Below are 25665 nucleotides of genomic sequence, written 5' to 3'. Positions count from 1 at the left end.
TAACTAAGTAATTTTTCGCCTTCACTGATGTGCACTGATGAGGCGGCACAGATAGGCTGAACTGGTGGGCATTGATGAGGTGGCACTTATGGGCACCAATATGCCGCATGCTGATAGGTGCCACTTGTGGGCATTAATAGGCGGTACTGATGGACACTGATGGGCGACACTGACGGGCATTGATTGACTGCAGTAATGGGCATTGATGGGCAGCACTGATAGGCGGCATTGATTGCCAGCATTGACTGGCATCGCTAAAAGGCACTTATTGGTGGAACTTTTGGGCAGTAGTGAACACCGATCTTTGGCATTGGTGGGCCTTTTTTTTTATTTTTTACTATTGTAATCAGGGCACTGATGATCAGTTCCCCTGATTACATTCCTAAATGGTCCCTTGTGAGGAGATGCCGCTGATTGGCTCTCCTCGCCACACACTCTGTCAGTGTGAGGCGAGGAGAGCAGATTACCAGCACTTCCTTGTTGACATGTGACCGACTGCGATTGGACACAGCCTATCACATGTTTAAAGAGCAGAGAACTCGGCTCTTTCCACAGATGGGGGGGGGGGGGGGAGGGAAGCGCACCGTGTCTTAGCAACATAGCGTGGCCACGATGCGCGCCCTCGCGGGAGCAGCCCTTCTGGGCTGCCATCATGTGGCGGTGGCCCAGAACAAGAGCTGCACCGCTCTGCCGTCATATGACGGTGGACGGGCGGCAAGTAGTTAAAGGGGTTGTAAATCATCTGCGTTTTTCACCTTAATGCATTCTATGCATCCAAGGTGTAAAAAAAACCTTCTGTACTGCAGCAGCAAAACCCCCCACAGCCCCATAATTTCCACGACGGGAATGAGCACATCAGCCCCGGTTGGTGTCTCGTGTCCTGATTGGATAGATTGATAGCAGTGCAGCCATTGGCTCCCGCTGCTGTCAATCAAATCCAATGACGCGGGCAAAAAAAATAAAATAAAGTAAAATTTTGAATACAAAAGCAATTTTTTACTTTCTGCTATAAAACATTCCCAAAGTTATATAGAGTCTACAACTATGGGATAGATTTAGGGACTTTTTAATTTTTTTCACTAGTATTGGGGTGATCATCCATTGTTTTGCGGGACTGCGGCAGACGAGTTGGACACCAAGTGACACTTTTTGGGGACCAGTGACACCAATACAGTGATCAGTGCAAAAAAAGTACTGTCGCAGTATAAATGACACATGGCAGGGAAGAGGTTAATACCAGGGGGTGATCAAGGGGTTAAGTGCGTCTTTGGGAGGATGGATACACTGGAGCAAAAAAATAAAAATAAAAAAACTGAACGATCGGCGGGTCGCGACAACCATCACGGCCACTGGAGCTGCCGATTAGCTCCTGCTGTGTCCAATCACAGCAGGAGTGGTGCTCCGGTGGCATGTGTCCGTGCATCCCCCTACACCGCATGCAGAAAAAAAATCACATACTGGTAAGTGATTTTGCACAGACGGGCCGCCCTGCCGCAGTAGATATGCAGAGGGCGGTCCGGAAGGTTAAAGGACATCCAAAAAAGGATTTCTCCCCTTCTCTACATTCATTCACTGGGGGGGGGGGGGGGTCAGGGGGGTCAGGACAGCAGAACTCTGTCTGGAGTCCAATGAGTTTCCAATAATATCCTAGTGCACACAATCTAAAACATTCTTCACACCATCTTACCTGTACATGGAATGACCTGGCCAGCTGGTAGCAGCTCTCAGCTTGCATAGCTTCAACTTCTGTGTTGTGAAACGCATGGAGGGCCAAGTGCTGCACTTTGCTGTAATCCTGCATGAAGAAACCAATTAGTAATGTGCCAACTCAACCAGTTCTCATAATTCAAGCTTAAAAGTGAGATATATATATATATATATATATATATATATATATATATATATATATATATTTTTTTTTTTTTTTTTTTTAACAAACACATCATACCTACCTTCTCCTTGTAATGGTTTTGCACAGAGCAGTCCAGATCCTCCTCTTCTCAGGTCCCAAGCCTCAAGCCGGCTCTCTTGGCCCCTCCGTCCTGTCGAGTATCACCACCACAGCAGCTTGCCATGGGGGGCACCCAAGCCGAGCCACAGCTCTGTGTGTCCATTCATGCCCCCACTCTCTCTCCTGATAAGCTAACTAACTTTGAGAGAAGCAGGGGCCAATGGCACTGCTGCTGTGTCTCGGGGGGGGGGGGCTGCACAGTTTTTTTTTTTATCTTAACGCATAAAATGCATTCTGCCTTTAGAATCACTTTAAAGCACCTTTCCTTCCCTGCTCAAACATGCACTGGTTACCCCCATACTCAAAAAAACCCTCACTAGACCCCACCTGTTTGAACAACTTAAGAGCCATCTCCCTGCTCCCGTTTGCCTCCAAGCTCATCGAACGCCTTGTCCATGACCAAATGAGTAGCTACCTTATGGACAACAACCTTCTCGACCCCCTACAATCTGGCTTCCGCCCACAACATTCTACTCAAAGTGCTCCAGTGAGCGAGGAGGGAGAAGAGTAGAGAGCTGGTGACTGACAGCCTGCATCTCTCTGCTCGCTGAAAAGTCAGAACTGAATGATCTGCGGTGTTCCATCGCTCGGTTCTCAGTGTGGAGGTGCCAGGAGACAGAAGCAGCATCCACCTAGGCAATTATGGTCGGGGAAAAAATTTTTTTTAAAAAACCTTTACTCCTCTTTTAATCTATCACACCTCTGAACAACGTAGGCAACCATAATCAGCCCACCCATTCAGGAAGAAGCTAAATGTCATCTATTGGGGTCCAAATGATTAATAACGTTCTCCAAAGCCTACCGATTGGTGACAGCTCACAGATAAAGAAAATACAACTTTTTAAAGAGATTGTAGTCTTTTTTTTTTTTTTTCCTTTCTTAAAAATAAAGGTTATATTTACCCGTGTTGTTGCAATGGTCTTGCACAGAGCAGCCCCAATCCTCCTCTTCTCGGGTCCCTCTTCTGCTCTCCTGGCCCCTCCCTCCTGACTAGTGCCCCCACAGCAAGCAGCTTGCTATGCTGAGTCCATTCAGACACACAGCCGTGGCTAGGCCCTGCCCCCATCTCTCTCTCTCCTCATTCGCTCACTGACTTTGATTGACAGGAGGGGCAGCCAATGGCTGTCTCAGCCAATGAGGAGGGCGACATCACTGGATAGAAATGGACTCAGGTGAGCATTAGGGAGGCTGCCGCACACAGGTTTTTTTTATCCGAATGCATCAAGATAAAAAAAAAAAAAAACCTTCAGCCTTTACAACCACATTAGGGCTGTTAGTAGGATTTTTGAGCAACATGATTTACCTGTAAAGATTAAGCAGCTCTAAACGTCTCACCTTTTTGAAGAAGAAATGGTTGGCAAGGTGGTTGAGCACCATAGGGTTACTTGGGTCGATGGTGTACGCTTTGGACAGTAATTGTACACCATTTTTAATAGAATCGGCCTGCGGGAACATAGAAGGTAAATAAACCACAAATTTTAGCACATAGAGTAACAACAGAAACATAAAAACACGGACTAGACAAGATGAGTTTGCTTTCTTACTGCCTCGTTATGTGCTCCTAATTAGATTAACCCTTTTGCTGCCAAAGCCATTGCTGCGTTTTTTTTGCACACGTTTAAAAAAAAAAAAAAATTTTTTTTTAGGCCTGCAGATTACACAAAACCCCCGAACATTATTTTCCGAAAGCAGACACCCTAGAAAATATAATAACGGTAGTTCCAATTTTCTGTGTCATACGTTATTAATGCAAAGCACACTAAAGTACCAAAAATAAAATGTAATAAACTACCCACATTTTCGCAAAATATAAAAGATGAGGTTCAACCGAGTAAATAGATACCCAATATGTCATAACTTAAAATTTGGGTGCGTCCGTGAAATGATGACAAACTTCAGTACCCTATATTTTCTATAGACGGAGGAGGTTTTGTGTTAGAATTATTTCTCTCATTCTGGCGTGCACAGCGATATGCAACATGTGTATCGCAATCTACGCTTTCGCGCGTAGGCACCCCGGCGCATGTGCTTACTTTCAAACGTGTGTATATGTTGGGGGGGGGGCCTTAAAGAAAATGTTTTGATGCGCTTGGGTGTAACTTTAAAGCGGGGTTGCACCCTAAAGTGGAACTTCCGCTCATCGGAACCCTCACCCCCTCCGGTGTCACAGTTAGCACCTTTCAGGGGGGAGGGGGGGTGCAGATACCTGTCTAAGACAGGTATTTGCACCCACTTCCAGGCAGACTCCCACGGAAGTCTATGCCGTTTCCTGTCTCAATGGGAATGGTCCGCGCTGTCTCTGGGACACAGGTCCCAGAGACAGCGCGGACCATTCCCATTGCGTTGCGCGACTCGTGCATGCGCAGTAGGGAATCGGGAAGTGAAGCCGCATCGCTTCACTTCCTGATTCCCTCACCGAGAATGGTGGCGGCAGCAGCCGAGAGATCGATTGGCCTCGGATGCCGACATCGCTGGACCCTGGGACAGGTGCGTGTCCATTTATTAAAAAAAGAGTTAGCAGCTGTAGTATTTATAGCTGCTGGCTTTTAATCATTTTTCTTCCGGTGGAATCCCTCTTTAAGTTACACCCAAGCACATTAATTTTTATTTTTTTTTATTTTTAGGCCCCCCACCCCAACATATACATACATTTGAACGTAAGCGCATGTGTCGGGGCACTTACATGTGAAAGCGTAGATTGCGACACACGTTACAAAGTGCATATAATTTTTAGGCGACAGGTTCTTTTTAGTCCCCTTTCCCACTTGTGTGACTTGTTCTGCGACTTGTCGTCCAGTCGCATGACAAGGGTCTACAGGACCCTCAATGTCTCCTCTAGGCTCCATTGAATGTTTTGCAATGCAGATCGCACTGCATAACACTACTTCCCGGCTGAGCTAGCCGGGGATACGGTGAGACTGACCCCGGAAGTGACGTCATAGATGTCGGTTTCCGTGTCATGACAAGAAGGGGAGGAGAGCGGACATGTGGGTTCTGCTCCTTCCCCTCCAGCCGTCGGCACCCGCAATGTAGCTCCTGGGCACCCAGATGGGTTAGCGGAGCCCGGAAAGCATGGCGGGGCATCAGTACCCGGGGCATGTGTGAGCAATCTGGCGGTAGCTTTTCCAGCCTGAATGCTTTCACCTGACAGGAAGGAGTCTGCCTGTCAGTTTCACACACAATCCCAATGGTGGCTGCCACCAGATTGTGTGTAATACCCCCCACTGTACGGACCTGGCAACAAAAGTGTTAAATATGGCACATATAAGGATTCTTATACTTTCGAAAAATAAACAAAGAAAGAAAGAAAAAAAACACAAAACAAAAACACCGAACATCCCCGCTTACCTCCTTGTTGTTCAGCTCAAGGACAGCTAAGCCCACGAGGGCTCCAACGCATTTCGGGTTGAGATCTAGAGCTCTGCCAAAGGCGAGACGAGCCTTGTCAAGCTTGTTCAGTTTTACAAAACAGTGGCCCATTCCTAAGCGGACTCCGGCTGCAGGACACAAAACGCCATATTCATATCAGACAAATACACTTTACACAAGGATGGGGAAAATCTGTAAAAAGATTTTAATTTTCAGTCTAAAACCTGAGAAACTACAAACCAATAACAAAAGATTGGCTGGGGGCCCTCAAAGCAAGCATGCAGCGGAAAGGGGCTGGAGGGGTCAGGGAGAGTACTCGGGCATTAAGCAGATACTGGAAGGTCAGAGGTGACACAGAAGGTAGATATTGGGGGGGGGCTCAGAGGCCACACAGTGCAGAGAGGTTGGTGTTGCGATGAATATTTTTCACCCATAGCACATTGTTATATAAAATGATACAATTGGAACAAAAAATGGTGGACAATAGAGAGAAAAGAGAAGCTAGAAGCTGTCAGCAGCAGGTAACATATAATACTCCTCTCACCTGGACACCCAGGGTTGGTGCGTAGGGCTTTCTTATAGTAGGCAAGGGCCCCTCGATAGTCTTTCTTGTTGAACGAAATACAAGCTTTTCCTGCAAGAATTTATACATTTTTTTTAATGAAGAACAACGAATTGCAGAACACACCGTCATGTACAAATACAACAGTCACCCTGATTACTTACCAAGCAAGGCCGGGATGTTGTTTGGAGATTGGTTAAGCACAAAGTGAAACTGGGCATCGGCCTGGTCCATCTTATCTCCCTCCAGGAGACAGAAGCAGGCTCTTCCCAGCAAGTGGTTCTGAGGGGAAAACAGATTCATAATAATGGGAAGAGGAGAACATTCCTAGTGTTACCGCTGCAGCTTCCTTCTTAAGTGACCAATGGAACAAGCTACTTCTCCATGTAGATAAATATACTGTCCACCCAATACATGGATTAACTACAGCCAAACCCCAATATAGATCTACCCAACGGGTTTTATTCAACCTTCTTTTATATCAAAACTGTGGGAGTTAAATTGAATATGTCACTTGGACAACTCAGGATAGAGAGAGAGAGGTCCTGGGGGGGGGGTTGGGGTTGAATTAGAGCGCAAGCTTCTCTGGTACAGAGACTGATGTGACTAGCTCAGTATTCTCTGTTCAGCACTGCGGTATATGTCAGCTATATAAACACGTATAATAGTTTTGACTGTGGGGGGGGGGGGGGGGGGGTACATTAGAGTGTAAGGCTCCTCCAACACTGATGTGACTGTCTTGATGATGTTTAGCATGCATGACTGTAGTATACATGTCAGAGCTATATAAATGTATGATAATACTAATGTGACTGTGGGTGGACATTAGAGTGTAAGCTCCTCTGGTACAGAGACTGATGTGAATGGCTCAGTGGTCTGGTGGGGTGTGTGTATAATATATATATATATACATACATATACATACACACACATATACACTTGCCTTCGCTATGGTGCCTTGCCAGTCTAATTGCCTGCAGAAACACCAAGCCCCAGCCCTGTGAAAACACTATGTCAGAGCTTACACAGGGATAATGACATCCCTTTCTTCCACTGTGACCATAAAACCCGCTGACTCTCCCCCCAACCACCACCTCTGAACCCCCCTGGGATAAATAATCATACAAATCTGAAAAGATATCGGAGACAAAGCCACTCACCTGGTCGTACATGATGATCTTGTCGGCCATCGTATATAGCAAGGTGGCCTGTGTGATCAGCTCCTTCTTGCCATCTTTGTTCTTCTCCTTGCGGGCCTGTTGGACATAGTAGGCCGCCAAAGTGTCCAGACAAGTCATCTGGTCTTTCTCGTGGTCCCTGTAGTCTAAGTTGCCATCTATGCGAGCCGCTTCCAGCAGCTTCACAAAGTCCTCCGTCTTTCCTTGCTTGTAATATTCCAACTGGAGGGAAAGAGAACCATTATTACAGAATACACTTAAACCAGTGGTGGGGTCATTAGAGTGCAAGCTTCTCTGGGACAGACACCGATATGACTGGCTCAGTGCTCTCTGTAAAGCACTGCGGTATACGTCAGAGCTATCTAAATGTATAACATTAGTGTGTGTGACGACGTTGGAGTGTAAGCTCCTCTGGTACAGAGACTGATGTGACTGGCTCAGTGATCTCTGTACAGCACCGTGGTATATATCAGAGCTATATAAATGTAAAACAAGTGTTTGACTGTATGTGGGGGGGGGGGGGGGGGCATTGGAGCATAAGCTCTGACATTAGTTTCAATGTGACTGGCTCGATTTTATTATACAGCACTGCAGTATAAGTCAGAGCTATATAAATGTATCATAATAATTGTGTGTGACTTTGGGGGGGGGGGTTGAATTAGAGTGCAAGCTTCTTTGGTACAGAGACTGATGTGACTAGCTCAGTAGTCTCTGTTCAGACCCTGTGGTATATGTCAGAGCTATATAACATGTATAATAGTTTTGCCTGTGGGGGGGGGGGGGATTAGAGTGTAAGCTCCTCTGACACTGATGTGACTGTCTTGATGTTTAGCATGCATGACTGAGGTATACATCAGAGCTATATATATGTATAAATAATAATAAATATAATAATGTGACTGTGGGGGGACATTAGAGTGTAAGCTCCTCTGGTACAGAGACTTATGTGAATAGCTCAGTGGTCTCTGTACGGCACTGCGTTATAAAAATCAGAGCTATATAAATGTATATCAATAACAGAGTGCGGTGGTGGTGGGCACATTAACCACTTCCTGACCGACTCATGTACATTTACAGCGGCAGGTTGGCTCCCCTGCACGAATCGCCATACCTGTACGTGGGCTCCTTTTAGAGGCATAGAGAAGGCGCATGCGTGTGCCCGCTGCGCATGGCCCATTGGCGCAATGACTGCTGGCCACCCACAGTCGTGGGCAGAAGAGCCAGAAAACACACAAATCCCTGTTCTGAGGGGAGAGACAGATCGTCTGTTCCAACTAATTAGGAGCAGTGATATGTCTCCTCCAGTCAGTCCCACCCCCCAAGTTAGAAACACACGAGGGAACACCTTTAACCCCTTGTTCCCCCCTAGTGTTAACCTCTTCCCTGCCAGTGACATTTACACAGTAATCGGTGCATTTTTATAGCACTGATCGCTGTATAAATGACAATGGTCCCAGAAAAGTGTCAAAGGTGTCTGGTCTTTCCGCTGCAGACCCACTAAAAATAGCAGATCAGAGAAAGGAGGAAGAAAGAGAAGAAGAAGAAGGAGAGAAGAAAGAGAAGGAGAGAAGAAAGAGAAGAAAGAGAAGAAAGAGAAGGAGAGAAGAAAAAGAAGGAGAGAAGAAAAAGAAGGAGAGAAGAAGAAGAAGAAGAAGGAGAGAAGAAGAAGAAGAAGAAGGAGAGAAGAAGAAGGAGAAGGAGAGAAGAAGAAGGAGAAGGAGAGAAGAAGAAGGAGAAGGAGAGAAGAAGAAGGAGAAGGAGAGAAGAAGAAGGAGAAGGAGAGAAGAAGAAGGAGAAGGAGAGAAGAAGAAGGAGAAGGAGAAGGAGAAGGAGAAGGAGAAGGAGAAAAGAAAGAAAGAGGGAGAGAAGAAAGAGGGAGAGAAGAAAGAGGGAGAGAAGAAAGAGGGAGAGAAGAAAGAGGGAGAGAAGAAAGAGGGAGAGAAGAAAGAGGGAGAGAAGAAAGAGGGAGAGAAGAAAGAGGGAGAGAAGAAAGAGGGAGAGAAGAAAGAGGGAGAGAAGAAAGAGGGAGAGAAGAAAGAGGGAGAGAAGAAAGAGGGAGAGAAGAAAGAGGGAGAGAAGAAAGAGGGAGAGAAGAAAGAGGGAGAGAAGAAAGAGAAGAAAGAGGGAGAGAAGAAAGAGAAGAAAGAGGGAGAGAAGAAAGAAAGAGAAGAAAGAGGGAGAGAAGAAAGAAAGAGAAGAAAGAGGGAGAGAAGAAAGAAAGAGAAGAAAGAGGGAGAGAAGAAAGAAAGAGAAGAAAGAGGGAGAGAAGAAAGAAAGAGAAGAAAGAGGGAGAGAAGAAAGAAAGAGAAGAAAGAGGGAGAGAAGAAAGAAAGAGAAGAAAGAGGGAGAGAAGAAAGAAAGAGAAGAAAGAGGGAGAGAAGAAAGAAAGAGAAGAAAGAGGGAGAGAAGAAAGAAAGAGAAGAAAGAGGGAGAGAAGAAAGAAAGAAGAGGAAGAAGAAAGAAAGAAGAGGAAGAAGAAAGAAAGAAGAGGAAGAAGAAAGAAAGAAGAGGAAGAAGAAAGAAAGAAGAGGAAGAAGAAAGAAAGAAGAGGAAGAAGAAAGAAGAGGAAGAAGAAAGAAGAGGAAGAAGAAAGAAGAAGAGGAAGAAAAAGAAGAAAGAAAAAAAGAGGAAGAAAGAAAGAAGAGGAAGAAGAAAGAAAGAAGAGGAAGAAGAAAGAAGGAGAGGAAGAAAAAGAAGAAAGAAAAAAGAGGAAGAAAAAGAAGAAAGAAAAAAGAGGAAGAAAAAGAAGAAAGAAAAAAGAGGAAGAAAAAGAAAGAAGAAGAGGAAGAGAAAGAAGAAGAGGAAGAAAAAGAAGAAAGAAGAAGAGGAAGAAAAAGAAGAAAGAAGAAGAGGAAGAAAAAGAAGAAAGAAGAAGAGGAAGAAAAAGAAGAAAGAAGAAGAGGAAGAAAAAAGAAAGAAGAAGAGGAAGAAAAAAGAAAGAAGAGGAAGAAAAAAGAAAGAAGAGGAAGAAAAAAGAAAGAAGAGGAAGAAAAAGAAAGAAGAGGAAGAAAAAGAAAGAAAGAAGAGGAAGAAAAAGAAGAAAGAAGAGGAAGAAAAAGAAGAAAGAAGAGGAAGAAAGAAATAGAAAGAAGAAATAGAAAGAAGAAAGAGTAGCAAGTGCCATAAATCCCTTATTTTGTAGACGCTATAATATTCGCTTGTTGTGATTTTTTTTTTTTACCAAATATATGTACAAGGATATATCGGCCTAAACTGATGAAGAATTTTTTTTTTAAATCTGGGGATATATATTATTGTAAAAAGTAAAAAAGAGGGTTTTTGTTTTTTTTCAATATTGTCAGTTTTTTTTGTTTAATAACGCAAAAAAAAAAACCCCCCAAAAAAACGCAGAGGTAATCAAATACCACCAAAAGAAAACTCCATTTGCGGGAAAGAAATGACAATTTTAATTGGGTACAATGTCGCACGACCATGCAATTGTCAGTTAAAGGGGGACGCAGTGCCGTATTGCAAAAAAATAAAAAATGGCCTGGTCATTGAGGGGGCAAATCCTTCCGGGTACTGAAGTGGTTAAAGTGTAAGCTCCTCGGGTGCAGAACAGAAGAGTGTCTGAAAATACTGACCGCCAAGGCAATCCATATGTGCAGCTGAGTGTGCTCCTGTTTCAGGATACTGATAACTTCATCTCCTTCTGGAAGCTGATCGAAGTCGAGCTCGATGACCTGGGAGAAAGACACAGAGAGAGACAAATGAAGGTCCAGCTTGCTGCCACCGCGGGTGGTCAGGGAAGGTCGGGTCGGCTTTGATGTGTAATGTTAGTGGCACATTTTAGTGTTGGGTTTAGAAGGATCTGAGGTCACACAGTGATGGTGATAAGACTCAAAGCCATGCAGTGAATAGGTACTGGGGTCAGAGGTTAAGCAGTGGGGAGGTATATGAAATCAGGATTTAGGCGAGGGGTAGGTATTGATCAGGGAGGTTGGTCAGTACATGGGTATTGGGGGGGTCAGACATCAGCAATGATTAAGGATGGGGGGGGGCAGTGATCTGACACCGGGTAGATAATGGAGGTACAGATCACCTAGTGGACGGGTATTAGGGGGGGGTCACTGGTCAGGCGGTGGTTATATGGGATCAGTGATATCACACTGAATGGAAAATGGAGGTCAGAGGTTAAGTGGATATCAGAGTGGATTGGTATTGGGGGGGGGGGGTCACCAATAAGATAGTCTGTAGAAGGCATCAGAGTTAAGGGAGTGAATGTGAATTTGTGGGTCATGTCACACAGGGGGTGGATACTGGAGGTCAAGGCAAAGAGAAAAAAAAAATCAGGGGTCAAAGGTTACACGGTGGAAAAGTATTGGGTCAGAGGTCACAGGCAGGGAGATACTGGGGGGGCAGAAGTCACACAGTGGATAGATATGGGGTGGTTGGGAGGGGGGTCCCCAATATGGCCAGGCACAGGAAGGGGGTCAGAGGTCACACAGTGGATAGATATGGGGGGTCAGAGGTCACACAGTGGATAGATATGGGGGGTCAGAGGTCACACAGTGGATAGATACGGGGGGTCAGAGGTCTCACAGTTGATAGATATGGGGGGGGTCAGAGGTCTCACAGTGGATAGATATGGGGGGTTGGGCGGGAGTCAGAGGTCACACAGTTGATAGACATAGGGGGGTCAGAGGTCACACAGTGGATAGATATGCGGGGGGTCCCCCGTATGGAGGGGTACAGGAAGGGGGTCAGGCAGTGGATGGCGCTCACCTCGTCCGTATCCCGCAGAGGGATCTCTATGGAGCCGCGCGACATCCTGCAGCCGACCGGAGCTCCGAGCACCCCGAAGACACTATCCGCTGGACCTGGAAGCCGACTGCTGTGAAGACCGGAAGTGATGTCAGGGAAGCGATGGGGACAGCACACTGGAGAAGACAATCCTCTTCCTGGATAAGCGCGTGACGTCATCCGGCGGGGCCAGAGCGGCGTGGGCGGAGAGTGTCGCCGCTTGCGGGAAGGGAGCCGCCATCTTCTTGGTTGAGGAGACCGCGGTGTTTGTCGTTTATAACGTTAATGTTTAATTAAAATAAACATTCATTAAGCAACTTTATGTAAAATGGACCTAAAACACCGCCTGTCCTCACAGGGGAGCTAAAACCCAGTCAGGGGAGAGAAACCATGCGAGGCCTGGTCTATTGGGGGGGGGGAACATTCTTCTTCAAGCCAAAAATGAACACTTTAGTGCAAACAATTAATATTTGCTACAACACAACTGGGTGGGCACAGGGGGCACTACTCTGCACCCCGAGACCACCCTTATTTGAAACCAATTAGAGCCTCAGTCCAGTGGTGTCTGGTACTCAAATTTTTTTTTGGGGTGGGCCCAAATTTAAAAATAAAATAAATGCTGCCACTGTGCCATTAATTGCAGCCACTGTGCCCAGTGATGCCAGTGTGCCCCATCAAATGATGCCAGTGTGCCCATCATATTATGCCAGTGTGCCCATCAAATGCTGCCAGTGTAAGGTGACCAGATGTCCTCGGTTTCAGGGGACAGTCCCCAGACTGAGGACACTGTCCCCGGACCAATTCTGTCCCCGGATTTGACTTGTGAACAGGAGCTGGGGTAATTTTCAAAGACAGTGCAGAATAAAAAAAATAAAATCTGAATTACACCCCCCCACCCTCCCCTCCTACTAGCTTAGGCGGGTGTATTTTTTCCATTATCTGTGTCCCTTTCTGATGATGATGTGCTGGTCGGAGCGGATGGACTATTTCTTCAGTTTCCGGCACATGCCCGTTCAGCTCCGCTCACATGTTCTTCTGCCTTGGCTCAAATTCCGGCAAACCGCCTGCCTGATTATCTCCTTTCCTTCCCCGGCAGAGTAATTTTCCTCCGCTCCCCACTCAGTAGTAGCCGGGGCCCGGAGAGTGAGACCTGAGAGGCTGTGAGGCCAGTGGCGGAGGCGACGGGCAGAGAGAGGCAGCTGAGCTCAGCGGAGGATGTCCAGCAGCAGCAATAGAGGGGAAGCAGATCCAATTGTGGGGCTGCCAGTGCCTTCAACACAGGTAAGCTTTGGGGGTGTCTGTGAATAGACTACATTGCACTGTGTCTGTCTCTGGATGGTATCAGAACTCACAGGCAGCGAGGGGCACTTATCGGTCAGAAGTTAAAGCGGAGGTCCACCCTAAAGTGGAGCTTCCGCTCATTGGAACCCTCCCCCCCTCCGGCGCCACAATTGGCACCTTTCAGCCCCTGTACACACGGTCGGAGAATCCGTTGGAATGTGTCCTATCGGACCGTGTCGTCGGATAATCCGACTGTGTGTGGTATGCATCGGACTGATTCCGTCTGAATATCCGTCCGACCCAATTTTCCAACATGTTGGAAATATTTCCCGACCAACTGGGCCGGTCGGACATACTCCGATCATGTGTAGCGAATTTTGATTGGACAAAGTGCCACGCATGCTCAGATCAAATTCCTACATCAAAGCTATTGGCTACTAGCCTGAATGTAGTCCCATCGTAACAAAATTACATCATCGCGTTCTGAAAGATCGGATTTTTCGCCAACTTTGTTCGACCGTGTGTATGCAACAGTTTCGGACAAGATCCGACGGACAAAATCTGACGGGCAAAATCCAACGGATTTGGTTGTGGAAATCTCCGACCGTGTGTACAGGGGGGAGGGGGGGAGGGGGGTGCAGGTACCTGTACAGTACAGGTATCTGCACCCACTTCTGGCGTAGATTTTGCAGAAGCTACGCCCCTTTCCGCAGAATCTACGCCCCTTTCCGAAGGTCCCCCGCTGCCTGCTGGGAAACACGGATCCCAGAGCAGGGCTCGAGTGCTGCGGGAACGCATGGGAACGGCGTTCCCGTACTATTTCCACAGCGGGAACGCCGTTCCCATTAGCTGTCTGAGCAGGGCCGGCTGAGGCTATGCAGCATGTAGTCCGCGCCGCTCCTCAGCCGCCGAGTGACTGGTTGCTAGGCAGAGGCCGCTCCGCATCTAGCAACCGGTCACATGACTTCGGCGTGGGCACGCACTGGCACGAGCCCGTCAGTGTGACACACGCTGCGCGCCGGACTGTCCTCCCGCTCCCCTCTACCCAGTGCCTCCTGGGGAAACAGCCGCTGCAGTGCACTTTGAGTTTACTTCTCCCCCCAGAACAGAAGGGAAGAAGAGAATACCAGGAGGTCAGTCACTAGTAGTGTCATGTGTAAGTAAGTTGCATTCTGCAATACCCTGCCAAATTGCCAATACTCATCCATACTCTGCAATACCCTGTCAATACTCATCAATACTCTGCAATACCCTGCCAATACTCATCAATACTCTGCAATACCCTGCCAATACTCATCAATACTCTGCAATACCCCGCCAATACTCTGCAATACCCCGCCAATACTCTGCAATACCCCGCCAATACTCTGCAATACATACCCTGCCAATACTCTGCAGTACCCTATCAATACTCTGCAATACCCCGCCAATACTCTGCAATACCCCGCCAATACTCTGCAATACCCCGCCAATACTCTGCAATACCCGCCAATACTCTGCAATACATACTCTGCAGTACCCTATCAATACTCTGCAATACCCTGCCAATACTCTGCAATACCCTATCAATACTCTGCAATACCCTGCCAATACTCTGCAATACCCTATCAATACTCTGCAATACCCTATCAGTATCAATACTCTGCAATACCCTGCCAATACTCTGCAATACCCTATTAATACTCTGCACTACCCTATCAATACTCTGCACTACCCCGCCAATACTCTGCAATACCCTGCCAATACTCTGCAGTACCCTATCAATACTCTGCAATACTCTGTCAATACTCTGCAATACCCTGCCAATACTCTGCAATACTCTGTCAATACATACCCTGCCAATACTCTGCAATACCCTGCCAATACTCTGCAATACCCTGCCAATACTCTTCAATACTCTGCCAATACTCTTCAATATCCTGCCAATACTCTGCAATACATACCCTGCCAATACTCTGCAACACCCTGCCAATACTCTGCAACACCCTGCCAATACTCTGCAATACCCTATCAATACTCTGCAATACTGTGCCAATACTCTGCAATACCCTGCCAATACTCTGCCAATAAATACCCTGCCAATACTCTGCAATACCCTATCAATACTCTGCAATACTGTGCCAATACTCTGCAATACCCTGCCAATACTCTGCCAATAAATACCCTGCCAATACTCTGCAATACCCTGTCAATACTCTTCAATACTCTGCCAATACTCTGCCAATACTCTTCAATACCCTGCCAATACTCTGCAATACCCTGCCAATACTCTGCAATACCCCATCAATACTCTGCAATACTGTGCCAATACTCTGCAATATCCTGCCAATACTCTGCCAATACACACCCTGCAATACCCTATCAATACTCTGCAATACCCTGCCAATACTCTGCCAATAAATACCCTGCCAATACTCTGCCAATAAATACCCTGCCAATACTCTGCAATACCCTGTCAATACTCCGCAATACTCTGCCAATACTCTGCCAATACATACCCTGCCAATACTCTTCAATACTCTGCCAATACTCTGCCAATACTCTTCAATACTCTGCCAATACTCTTCAATACTCTGCAATACCCTGCCAATACTCTGCAATACCCTGCCAATACTCTGCAAAACCCTGCCAATACTCTGCAATACCCTGCCAATACTCTGCAATACCCCATCAATACTCTGCAATACTGTGCCAATACTCTGCAATACCCTGCCAATACTCTGCCAATACTCTTCAATACCCTGCCAATACTCTTCAATACTCTGCCAATACTCTTCAATACCCTGCCAATACTCTTCAATACCCTGCCAATACTCTGCAATACCCCATCAATACTCTGCAATACTGTGCCAATACTCTGCAATACCCTGCCAATACTCTGCCAATACACACCCTGCAATACCCTATCAATACTCTTCAATATCCTGCCAATACTCTTCAATATCCTGCCAATACTCTGCAATACATACCCTGCCAATACTCTGCAACACCCTGCCAATACTCTGCAATACCCTATCAATACTCTGCAATACTGTGCCAATACTCTGCAATACTCTGCAATACCCTGCCAATACTCTGCCAATAAATACCCTGCCAATACTCTGCAATACTCTGCAATACTCTGCAATACATACCCTGCCAATACTCTGCAATACCCTGCCAATACTCTGCCAATACACACCCTGCAATACCCTATCAATGCTCTTCAATATTCTTCCAATACTCTTCAATATCCTGCCAATACTCTGCAATACATACCCCGCCAATACTCTGCAATACCCTGTCAATACTCAGCAATACATACCCTATCAATACTCTGCAATACCCTGCCAATACTCTGCAATTCATACCCTATCAATACTCTGCAATACCCTGCCAATACTCTGCAATAAATACCCTATCAATACTCTGCAATACCCTGCCAATACTCTGCAATACATACCCTGCCAATACTCTGCAATACCCTGCCAATACATACCCTGCCAATACTCTACAATACTCTGCCAATACTCTACAATACATACCCTGCCAATACTCTGCAATAACCTGCCAATACTCTGCAATAACCTGCCAATACTCTGCAATAACCTATCAATACTCTGCAATACCCTGCCAATACTCTGCAATACCCTATCAATACTCTGCAATACCCTGCCAATACATACCCTGCCAATACTCTGCAATACCCTGCCAATACTCTGCGATACCCTGCCAATACTCTGCAATACCCTATCAATACTCTACAATACATACCCTATCAATACTCTGCAATACCCTGCCAATACTCTGCAATACCCTATCAATACTCTGCAATACCCTGCCAATACATACCCTGCCGATGCTCTGCAATACTCTGCCAATACTCTTCAATACATACCCTGCCAATACTCTGCAATACCCTATCAATTCTCTGCAATACCCTGCCAATACTCTTCAATACTCTGCCAATACTTATTCCTGTTTGTGGGATATTTTCTAATGGGCTGTGTAACAGAATTTGGAACAGGGTGTATTTGTGGTAGAAATTCCCTGCGAGGGAAAGATCATCACCCATTGTGTTGATTGTTTTGTTTGACACGTTATTTTGTTTTTGTAAACTCGCACTTTACAATAAATGTTGTACTGTATTTTCTGTGCAGTATATATGCATATGAGCGTACCTTTTTTTTTTTTTTGGTGGGGGAATGGATCTTGGGTGGGAGTTCCCACACTTTTTTTTCCCAGGACTTGACCCCTGTCCCAGAGACAGCGGGGACCATCCTTATTGCGCAGCACGACTCGCGCATGCACAGTAGGGAACCGGGAAATGAAGCCGCAAGGCTCCACTTCCTGATTCCCATACCCAAGATGGTGGCGGCAGCACCCGAGAGACGATCGAGAGATCGGTTTCGGGTGCCGACATCGTGGGCGCGCTGGGCGGGTAAGTGTCATTATTTTAAAAGTCAGCAGCTGCAGTATTTGTAGTTGCTGGCTTTTAAAAAAAAAAAACGGCGGACTCCCGCTTTAACAAAATCAGCACCCAGCAGCCATGGTATGTGACACACTGTGACAGAGCCAGCCGGAGCCATGATAGAGCGCCCCCTGCCTGTGAGTTATCATAATGCTGATGATCTTAACCAGTTTCCAATCACCTGATAGCAGATTTACTGATATAGGGTGGTTACGCTGCGCAGGATCACTTATATGCATGTTCCTGCATTTCTGGGTATCAGAGCCAATCAGCGGATCCGGCGGACTCGCCTAGTGCTCTGCCTATGTAAACAAGGCAGTTTGCCATTCTGTCAGTGTGGAAGACATTGATCCTGTGTTCCTGGGATCTATGTCTTCCCTTAAAGGGATTGTAAAGTTAATTTTTTATTTATTTTTTAAATAACAAACATGTCACACTTACCTCCACTGTGCGGCTCGTTTTGCACAGAGTGGCCCCGATCCTGCTCTTCTGGGCTCCCTCGGCGGCTGTCTCGGCTTCCTCCCGCAGGTACTTCTCATGTTCATGCAAGCTCCCTCGCATGGTGAGAAGCACCTGCGGGCGCGCTCCTGTGATACAGCCGGCGGCTATAGCCGCTCGCTGTATCACACGGCCCTGCCCCCCGCATCAGTGGATGTGATTGACAGCAGCGCGGGTCAATGGCTGCGCTGCTTTCCATCCATCCACTCCAGCCAATCAGCGGCCAGGCTGAGTGGTGAAGAAGGACGGCGGGGGCGAGCACGGGATTTTCGAGGGGTGAGGTAAGTAAAACGGAGGGGGGGGGGGCGCCGGCACTGTCAGATGTTTTTTCACCTTAATGCATAGAATGTATTAAGGTGAAAAAACATTTACCTTTACAACCCCTTTAATAAAAGCACCTCCCCCACTGTGAGGAAACACTTGTTAGGCACACATTTAACCCATTGATTGCCCTAGATGTTATCCCCTTCCCAGCCAGTGTCATTAGTACAGTGACAGTGCATATTTTTAGCACTGATCACTGTATTAGTTTTACTGGTTCCCACAAAGTGTCAAAAGTGTCACTAATGCCGCGTACACACGAGCGGAATGTCCTACAGAAAAAGTATTTTTATCGGATATTCTGATCTATGTGGGCCTCACCGGACGTTTTTTTTTGGAAAATTTTGACGGACCTAGAAATAGAACATGTTTTAAATATTTCCGATGGAATCAATTTCTATCGGGAAAACCGCTCGTCTGTATGCTGTTCTGATGGACCAAAAACGGCGCATGCTCTGAAGTAAGTACGAGACGGAAGCTATTGGCTACTGAACTTCCTTTTTCTAGTCCCGTCATATGTGTTGTATGTCGCTGCGTTCTAGACGGTCAGACTTTGGTGTGATCGTGTGTAGGCAAGACAGTTTCAGCGGAACTCCGTCGGAAAAAACATAGATTAGAAGCACTTTGAGGGAAGGGACCTATGTGAACGAATGGGGTAGAGCTGTGTAAAAATTGCACGCACTACACTATATACAGACCTGTAATAAATAAAAATGAAATAAGGCAAATAAAAGCAATTCCTTATTTTAACTCTAGAGGGCAGTGTAACCTAACTGTTTAAAACTCAGGGAAAGAGAAATCTGATTTTGTCCTATGGATGATTGCACTCCGCACACAACTCCTCCTTTCTATTGATATTATTAGAATTATCCTGTATGTGCCCCGATAATTACCGTTTCTTTATTTTGTGTAGCAGTTGTCGCTGTAAAAATAAATAAATAAATATATATATATATATATATATATATATATATCTACCGTATATCTGTATACGTGCATGGAGTTTATAACAACCTCTTTGGTCGTAGATTTGTATTTCAGTCTAAACCAGCGGTTATCAACTTTTTTTTATATTGAGGAACCCTTAAAATAATTTTCAGGTCTAGGGGAACTCCTTCTAAGACCAATTCATTGGAAGTCAGTGAGAAGAATGTTCCTTACATTGGTGATCAGTGGGAAGAATGTTCCTTACATTGGTGATCAGTGGGAAGAATGTCCCTTACATTGGTGATCAGTGAGAAGAATGTCCCTTACATTGGTGATCAGTGGGAAGAATGTTCCTTACATTGGTGATCAGTGAGAAGAATGTCCCTTATATTGGTGATCAGTGGGAAGAATGTCCCTTACATTGGTGATCAGTGAGAAGAATGTTCCTTACATTGGTGATCAGTGAGAAGAATGTCCCTTACATTGGTGATCAGTGAGAAGAATGTTCCTTACATTGGTGATCAGTGGGAAGAATGTTCCTTACATTGGTGATCAGTGGGAAGAATGTTCCTTACATTGGTGATCAGTGGGAAGAATGTTCCTTACATTGGTGATCAGTGGGAAGAATGTTCCTTACATTGGTGATCAGTGGGAAGAATGTTCCTTACATTGGTGATCAGTGAGAAGAATGTTCCTTACATTGGTGATCAGTGGGAAGAATGTTCCTTACATTGGTGATCAGTGGGAAGAATGTTCCTTACATTGGTGATCAGTGGGAAGAATGTTCCTTACATTGGTGATCAGTGAGAAGAATGTTCCTTACATTGGTGATCAGTGAGAAGAATGTTCCTTACATTGGTGATCAGTGGGAAGAATGTTCCTTACATTGGTGATCAGTGGGAAGAATGTAGCAACAAAAATGGAAGAAAATGCACAGACACCAAACCATTTTATTTTTTATTTTTTTTATAATTCAAACTTTATTAAACATTTTCTCAATTATTACAATTTACATTTACATGATGTATTCACATTAAAAGGAGAGACAAAAGATAATATCAATTCTCCTTCCCCATATATCGGTTCTAGAGGTTGGCTCCTCCGAGGCTCCCTAACTGCCCTTTCCGGGAGTTATCAAAGATGGAAATTGGGAAGAGGGGAAAGGCGAGAGAGAGAAGAAAACAAAAAACAAAAAAAAAACCTTTTTTTTAATTATGTTATCTGTGCTTGTGTCTTACTTATAGTAAATATTCAAAAAAAAAAAATCCAGTTGGCGCAATTTCTAATAATAATTATTATATTATTTAATCTTTTATTACAAATCTATAACAAGAACAGTGTCAAAACAAAAACCAGTGCCACCACTGACCCCCCCCCCCCCCCAGAAACCACAATGGTGATCCAAAGATCAGGAAGTGGCCTGATCTTGAATCAGACTTAGGGTTGCCACCTGTCCAGGATTCACCCGGAACAGTTCGGGTTTGGAACCATGCGTCCAGGTTTCAGACTGCCTGAAACCCGGACACATTATTCAGACTGGACCATGGCTTCCCAGCAAGGTTACTGGCTGCAGTTATCCAAGCTGAGAGTGTCTGTTACACCCTCTTTCACACTGCCTAAAGCCAGCACTTCCCCACCCCCCCAAACACACAGGCAGGAAAGGAGAGAGGGCTTGATCTGTATCTCTTACTCTCTTAATTAGAAGTCCAGCAGCCTCAGATACATCTGGATGAGAGGTGCTGATGCCAAGGTGTGAGTGAGCTCACCATCCATCCCTGTCTGTGACTGAAGTCTCCCCCCTTCTCTCTCCTTCCTCTGAGAGAGTACACTTATGTAAATCAGGGTTCTCAGAGCACCCCTTACATCAGAGTTCCCCTTTCTACCAAAGGGCACACTGTTCCTTCTTACATCAAAGTCCTCTCCGTAAATCAGAGTTCTTAGTGTTCCCCCTTAACTCAGGGTTCCCAGAGAATCCCTTATGTTAGAGTCCCCAGAGTTCTCCCTTACATCAGAGTCTGCAGATTTTTTTTCCTGCTCTGAAGAAGAGCACCATGCCTCTTGAAACGTGGGGGTTTCTACGCAATGCTTTTCTTCCTTGGCTTTTGTGAGTATGCACTCAATAAATTTACCAAATGATTTTTCAAGGGTTGGGCTTGGCCTCCTAGTTCCAGTGAAGGGAACATTTAAGGCGTCAGCATACCAAGACATTTTGGACAATTTTATGCTCCCAACTTTGTGGGAACAGTTTGGGGACGGCCCCTTCCTGTTCCAACGTGACTGTGCACCAATGCAAAAAGCAAGGTCCATAAAGACATGGATGAGCAAGTTTGGGGTGGAGGAACTTGACTGGCCTGCACAGAGTCCTGACCTCACCCCCGATATTACACCTTTGGGATGAATTAGAGTGGATACTGCGAGCCAGGCCTTCTCATCCAACAACATACCGTCATATATTATGACGGTAATGCATTGGCCTTTGTGCCCTTTGTTTGTTCATTTACCTTCCTATGCAGACCACCATATGGACCACATCAGTAGACTTGCAACCATTTTTGTTTTCTGTAGTTTGAAAGTTTTTTTTTTCAGAACTACTTGGCAATAATGATTCAGGTGTAACGCCCGCCAGTCCAATGACACTTATTGCAATTATTATAAAATGAAATAATAGTATAATGCCGCGTACACACGACCGGACCTTTCAACAGCAAAGGTCGGAGGGAACGAATCCGTCGGACAATTCGATCATGTGTGGGCTCCATCGGACCTTTGCTGTCCAAAAATCTGACGGACTTTAGAAATAGAACCTGTTTCAAAATGTTTTCGCCGGAACTCCGCTGGACCCAGTTCCTATCGAGAAATCCGTTCGTCTGTATGCTAGTCCGACGGACAAAAACCGACGCTAGGACAGCTATTGGTTATGAACTTCCTTATTCTAGTCCGGTTGTACGTGATCGCGTTCGAATCTGTCGGACTTTGGTGTGATTGTGTGTGGCCAAGTCCGTTCATTTGGAAAGTCCGTCGGGAAGACCGCCGGACCTAGTCCGTCAGAAAGTCCGGTCGTGTGTACGCGGCATTAGAGTCACAGCTATAATGATATCACTGCCTGTACACACAGCGGCGGATACACAGAGCAGGCCTCACACTGATGCAGCACTTATCGGAAGAAGGACGCCATTCTGTCCTATGCAGCCCCGGCTTCTGACATACCAGACAGTAAAGAGCTGTGTTATGTATACAGCAGAAAACAAATGACATTTTCCAGGTCACTCCGGTCATATTCACAAATTTCATGAACATTTAGAAGACCTCTCAAGGTAAGAAGTCCGTGGACGCCATGATGATGGGCTCAGAACTCCCTTTACAATTTAAGGCCTCATTCAAACAAAAGTACAGTATATTGCCAAAAGTATTGGGACTTCTGCCTTTACACGCACATGAATGGCATCCCAGTCTTAGTCCATAGGGGTCAATATTGAGTTGGCCCACCCTTTGCAGCTATAACAGCTTCAACTCTTCTGGGAAGGCCGTCCACAAGGTTTAGGAGTGTGTCTATGGGAATGTTTGACCATTCTTCCAGAAGCGCATTTGTGAGGTCAGGCACTGATGCTGGACGAGAAGGCCTGGCTCGCAGTCTCCGCTGTAATTCATCCCAAAGGTGTTCTATTGGGTTGAGGTCAGGAGTTCCCTTCACTGGAACTAAGGGGCCAAACCCAACCCCTGAAAAACAACCCCCACACCATAATCTCCCCTCCACCAAATGATTTTTTAGGGGTTGGGCTTGGCCACCCCTGGGGAGGAGAAACTAGACTGGCCTGTACAGAGTCCTGACCTCAACCCGATAGCAAACCCGATAGCTCATCCATGTCTTTATGGATCTTGCTTTGTGCACTGGTCCAAATCATTTGGTGGAGGGTGGATTATGGTGTGGGGGTTGTTTTTCAGAGGTTGGGCTTGGCAACTTAGTTCCAGTGAAGGGAACTTTTAAAGCGTCAGCATACCAAGACATATTGGACAATTTCATGCTCCCAACTTTGTGGGAACAGTTTGGGGATGCCCCCTTCCTATTCCAACATGAGCTCTAACAGACCATCGCTGACTGACACCAGTGGCGGAACTACCAGGGTCGCAAAGGTAGGCACGTGACACTGGGCTCTGGTATTCCGCCACCATGGGAGGACCCCAAGACGGCAGGAAGGCATACCAATACAAACAAAAGAAATAAACAATCTCCCGGGGGGAAGTGGTGCATTATTTGACAGAAATGCAGGGGTGCCAATATTTTTGCCCATGACTGTATGCTTTGTTCACATTTCATGTCTGAGGTTTACAACCACTTGCTGACCACGCTATAGCTGAATGACGGCTAGAGCATGGACGGCTAGTTATGGCAGGCCGTTATATGATGGCCTTCCATGATTGTGCCCCCGCGGCGCGCTCTGTGATCACAGTGTCCAGAAAACCCTGCTGATCACAAAATTGAGGTAAAGAGCCAATCAGTGGCTCTTTAGCACTCGATCAGTGTCCAATCACAGCTGATCACGAATGTAAATATAAGCTGGTTATCAGCACTGCTGACAGCATAAGGAGAGGAGAAGAGAGCCAATAACCGCCTTCTCTAAAAAGGACATGTACACTGGAGTGTCCTGTTTATCAGTGCAGGCCAAACAGTGCCCATCAGTGCTGCCAATGTGTGCCCACCAGTGCCTCCTTATCACTGCCACCTATCAGTGATGCCTATCAGTGCTGCCAATCAGTGTCCACCAGTGATACCAATCATTGCCCACCAATGCTGCCAATCAGTGCCCATCAGTAACGCCTCTTCACTGCCACCTAATAGTGCCGCCTACCAGTGCTCACCAGTGCCTCCTCATCAGTGCCCACCAGTTCTGCCAATTTCAATCTATGCCCACCAGTGCTGCCAATCAGTGTTCATCAGTGCCTCCTCATCACTGTCACCCATCAGTGCCAGCTATCAGTGCAGCCTTATCAGTGCCCACCAGTGCCTCCTCATCAGTGCCCATCAGCGCAGCCCATCAGTGCCACCTCATCAGTGGCCACCAGTGTCTTCTCACCAGTGCTCACCGATGCCACCTCATCAGTGCCCATCCGCACAGCCCATCAGTGCCACCTCATCAGTATCCACCAGTGCCTCCTCATCGGTGCTCACCAGTGCCACCTCATCAGTGCCCATCAGCGCAGCCCATCAGTGCAGCCTCCTCAGCGCACATCAGTGAAGGAGAAAAATTACCTGTTTCCAAAATTTTATAACAAACTATGAAAAAGTTTTAGTTTTGTTTTAAAAAATGTGGGTCTTTTTTCATTTATTTAGCAAAAAATAAAAACCCCAGTGGTGATTAAACGGCACCAAAAGAAAGCTCTAGTTGTGTGAAAAAATTATAAGAAATGTCATATGAGTACAGTGTTGCAGGCCTTAGTAATTGTCATTCAAAGTGTGACAGCGCTGAAAGTTGGCCTGGGCAGGAAGGGGGTAAAAGTGCCCGGTATGGTTAAAGTGGTTGTAAACCCTTACAAACTATTCTGACCTACAGGTAAGTTGCCTAGATTAAGGCTTACCTGTAGGTCCAAGAAATATCTCCAAAAAATTCACGGTTTAGGAGATATTTACAAAAAGACAGGCACCGCTGTCTACGGCGCATGCGCTGCAGACAGCGGCGCTAGGGTTGCCACCTTTTCTTCAAGTCAAACCCGAACACTTGATCGGCGCATTTTTTTTTATAGTATAAACTATACATATATTTTGCTATTAAATAACATTTCTAATCATATGACATTAATAACAAGAGTTCGCCTTTACATCAGAGTCCACAGAGTTCTCCTTTTACATCTGAACTTGCAGAGTTCCCTTTCACTGTAAGGGGAGACTCTGCAGGCTTCGATGTAAGGGAGAACTCTGGGGACTCTGGAAACCCTGATTCAAGGGGGAACACTAAGAACTCTGATGTACGGAGAGGACTTTGATGTAAGAGGGAACACTGTGCCCTTTGGTGTAAAGGGGAACTCTGATTTACCTAAGTGTACTCTCTCAGAGGCAGGAGAGAGAAGGGGGGAGACTTCAGTCGCAGACAGGGATGGATGGTGAGTTCACTCACCCCTTGGCAGTCAGCACCTCTCATCCAGATGTATCTGAGGCTGCTGGACTTCTAATTAAGAGAATAAGAGGTACAGATCAAGCCCTCTCTCCTCCCCTGTCTGTGTGTGTGTTTGGGGGGGGGGGGGGGGGGTGCTGGCTTCAGGCAGTGTGAAAGAGGGTGTAAAGGACACTCTCAGCTTAGATAACTGCAGCCAGTAACCCTGCTGGGAAGCC

General features: G+C 46.1%; 1 protein-coding gene across 1 annotated transcript in view; it reads right to left on the bottom strand.

The window, feature by feature from the left end:
• Window positions 1-11985, bottom strand: part of CTR9 (CTR9 component of Paf1/RNA polymerase II complex) — a 34064-nt gene extending 22079 nt beyond the window's left edge. Inside the window, 8 exon segments of the mRNA XM_077453433.1 lie at window positions 1688-1795; window positions 3347-3454; window positions 5360-5508; window positions 5925-6014; window positions 6107-6224; window positions 7103-7342; window positions 10705-10803; window positions 11846-11985. Of these exon segments, the coding sequence (XP_077309559.1) occupies window positions 1688-1795; window positions 3347-3454; window positions 5360-5508; window positions 5925-6014; window positions 6107-6224; window positions 7103-7342; window positions 10705-10803; window positions 11846-11890 (957 nt within the window). The 5' untranslated portion in view covers window positions 11891-11985.
• Window positions 11986-25665: the final 13680 nt, after the last annotated feature.

Source organism: Lithobates pipiens, unplaced genomic scaffold, assembly GCF_037356315.1.
Source record: "Lithobates pipiens isolate NorthernLeopardFrog02 unplaced genomic scaffold, aLitPip1_a1.2 Scaffold_24, whole genome shotgun sequence".
In the NCBI taxonomy this organism is placed as follows: Eukaryota; Metazoa; Chordata; class Amphibia; order Anura; family Ranidae; genus Lithobates; species Lithobates pipiens.
This window is presented reverse-complemented; position numbering and strand designations above follow the sequence as displayed.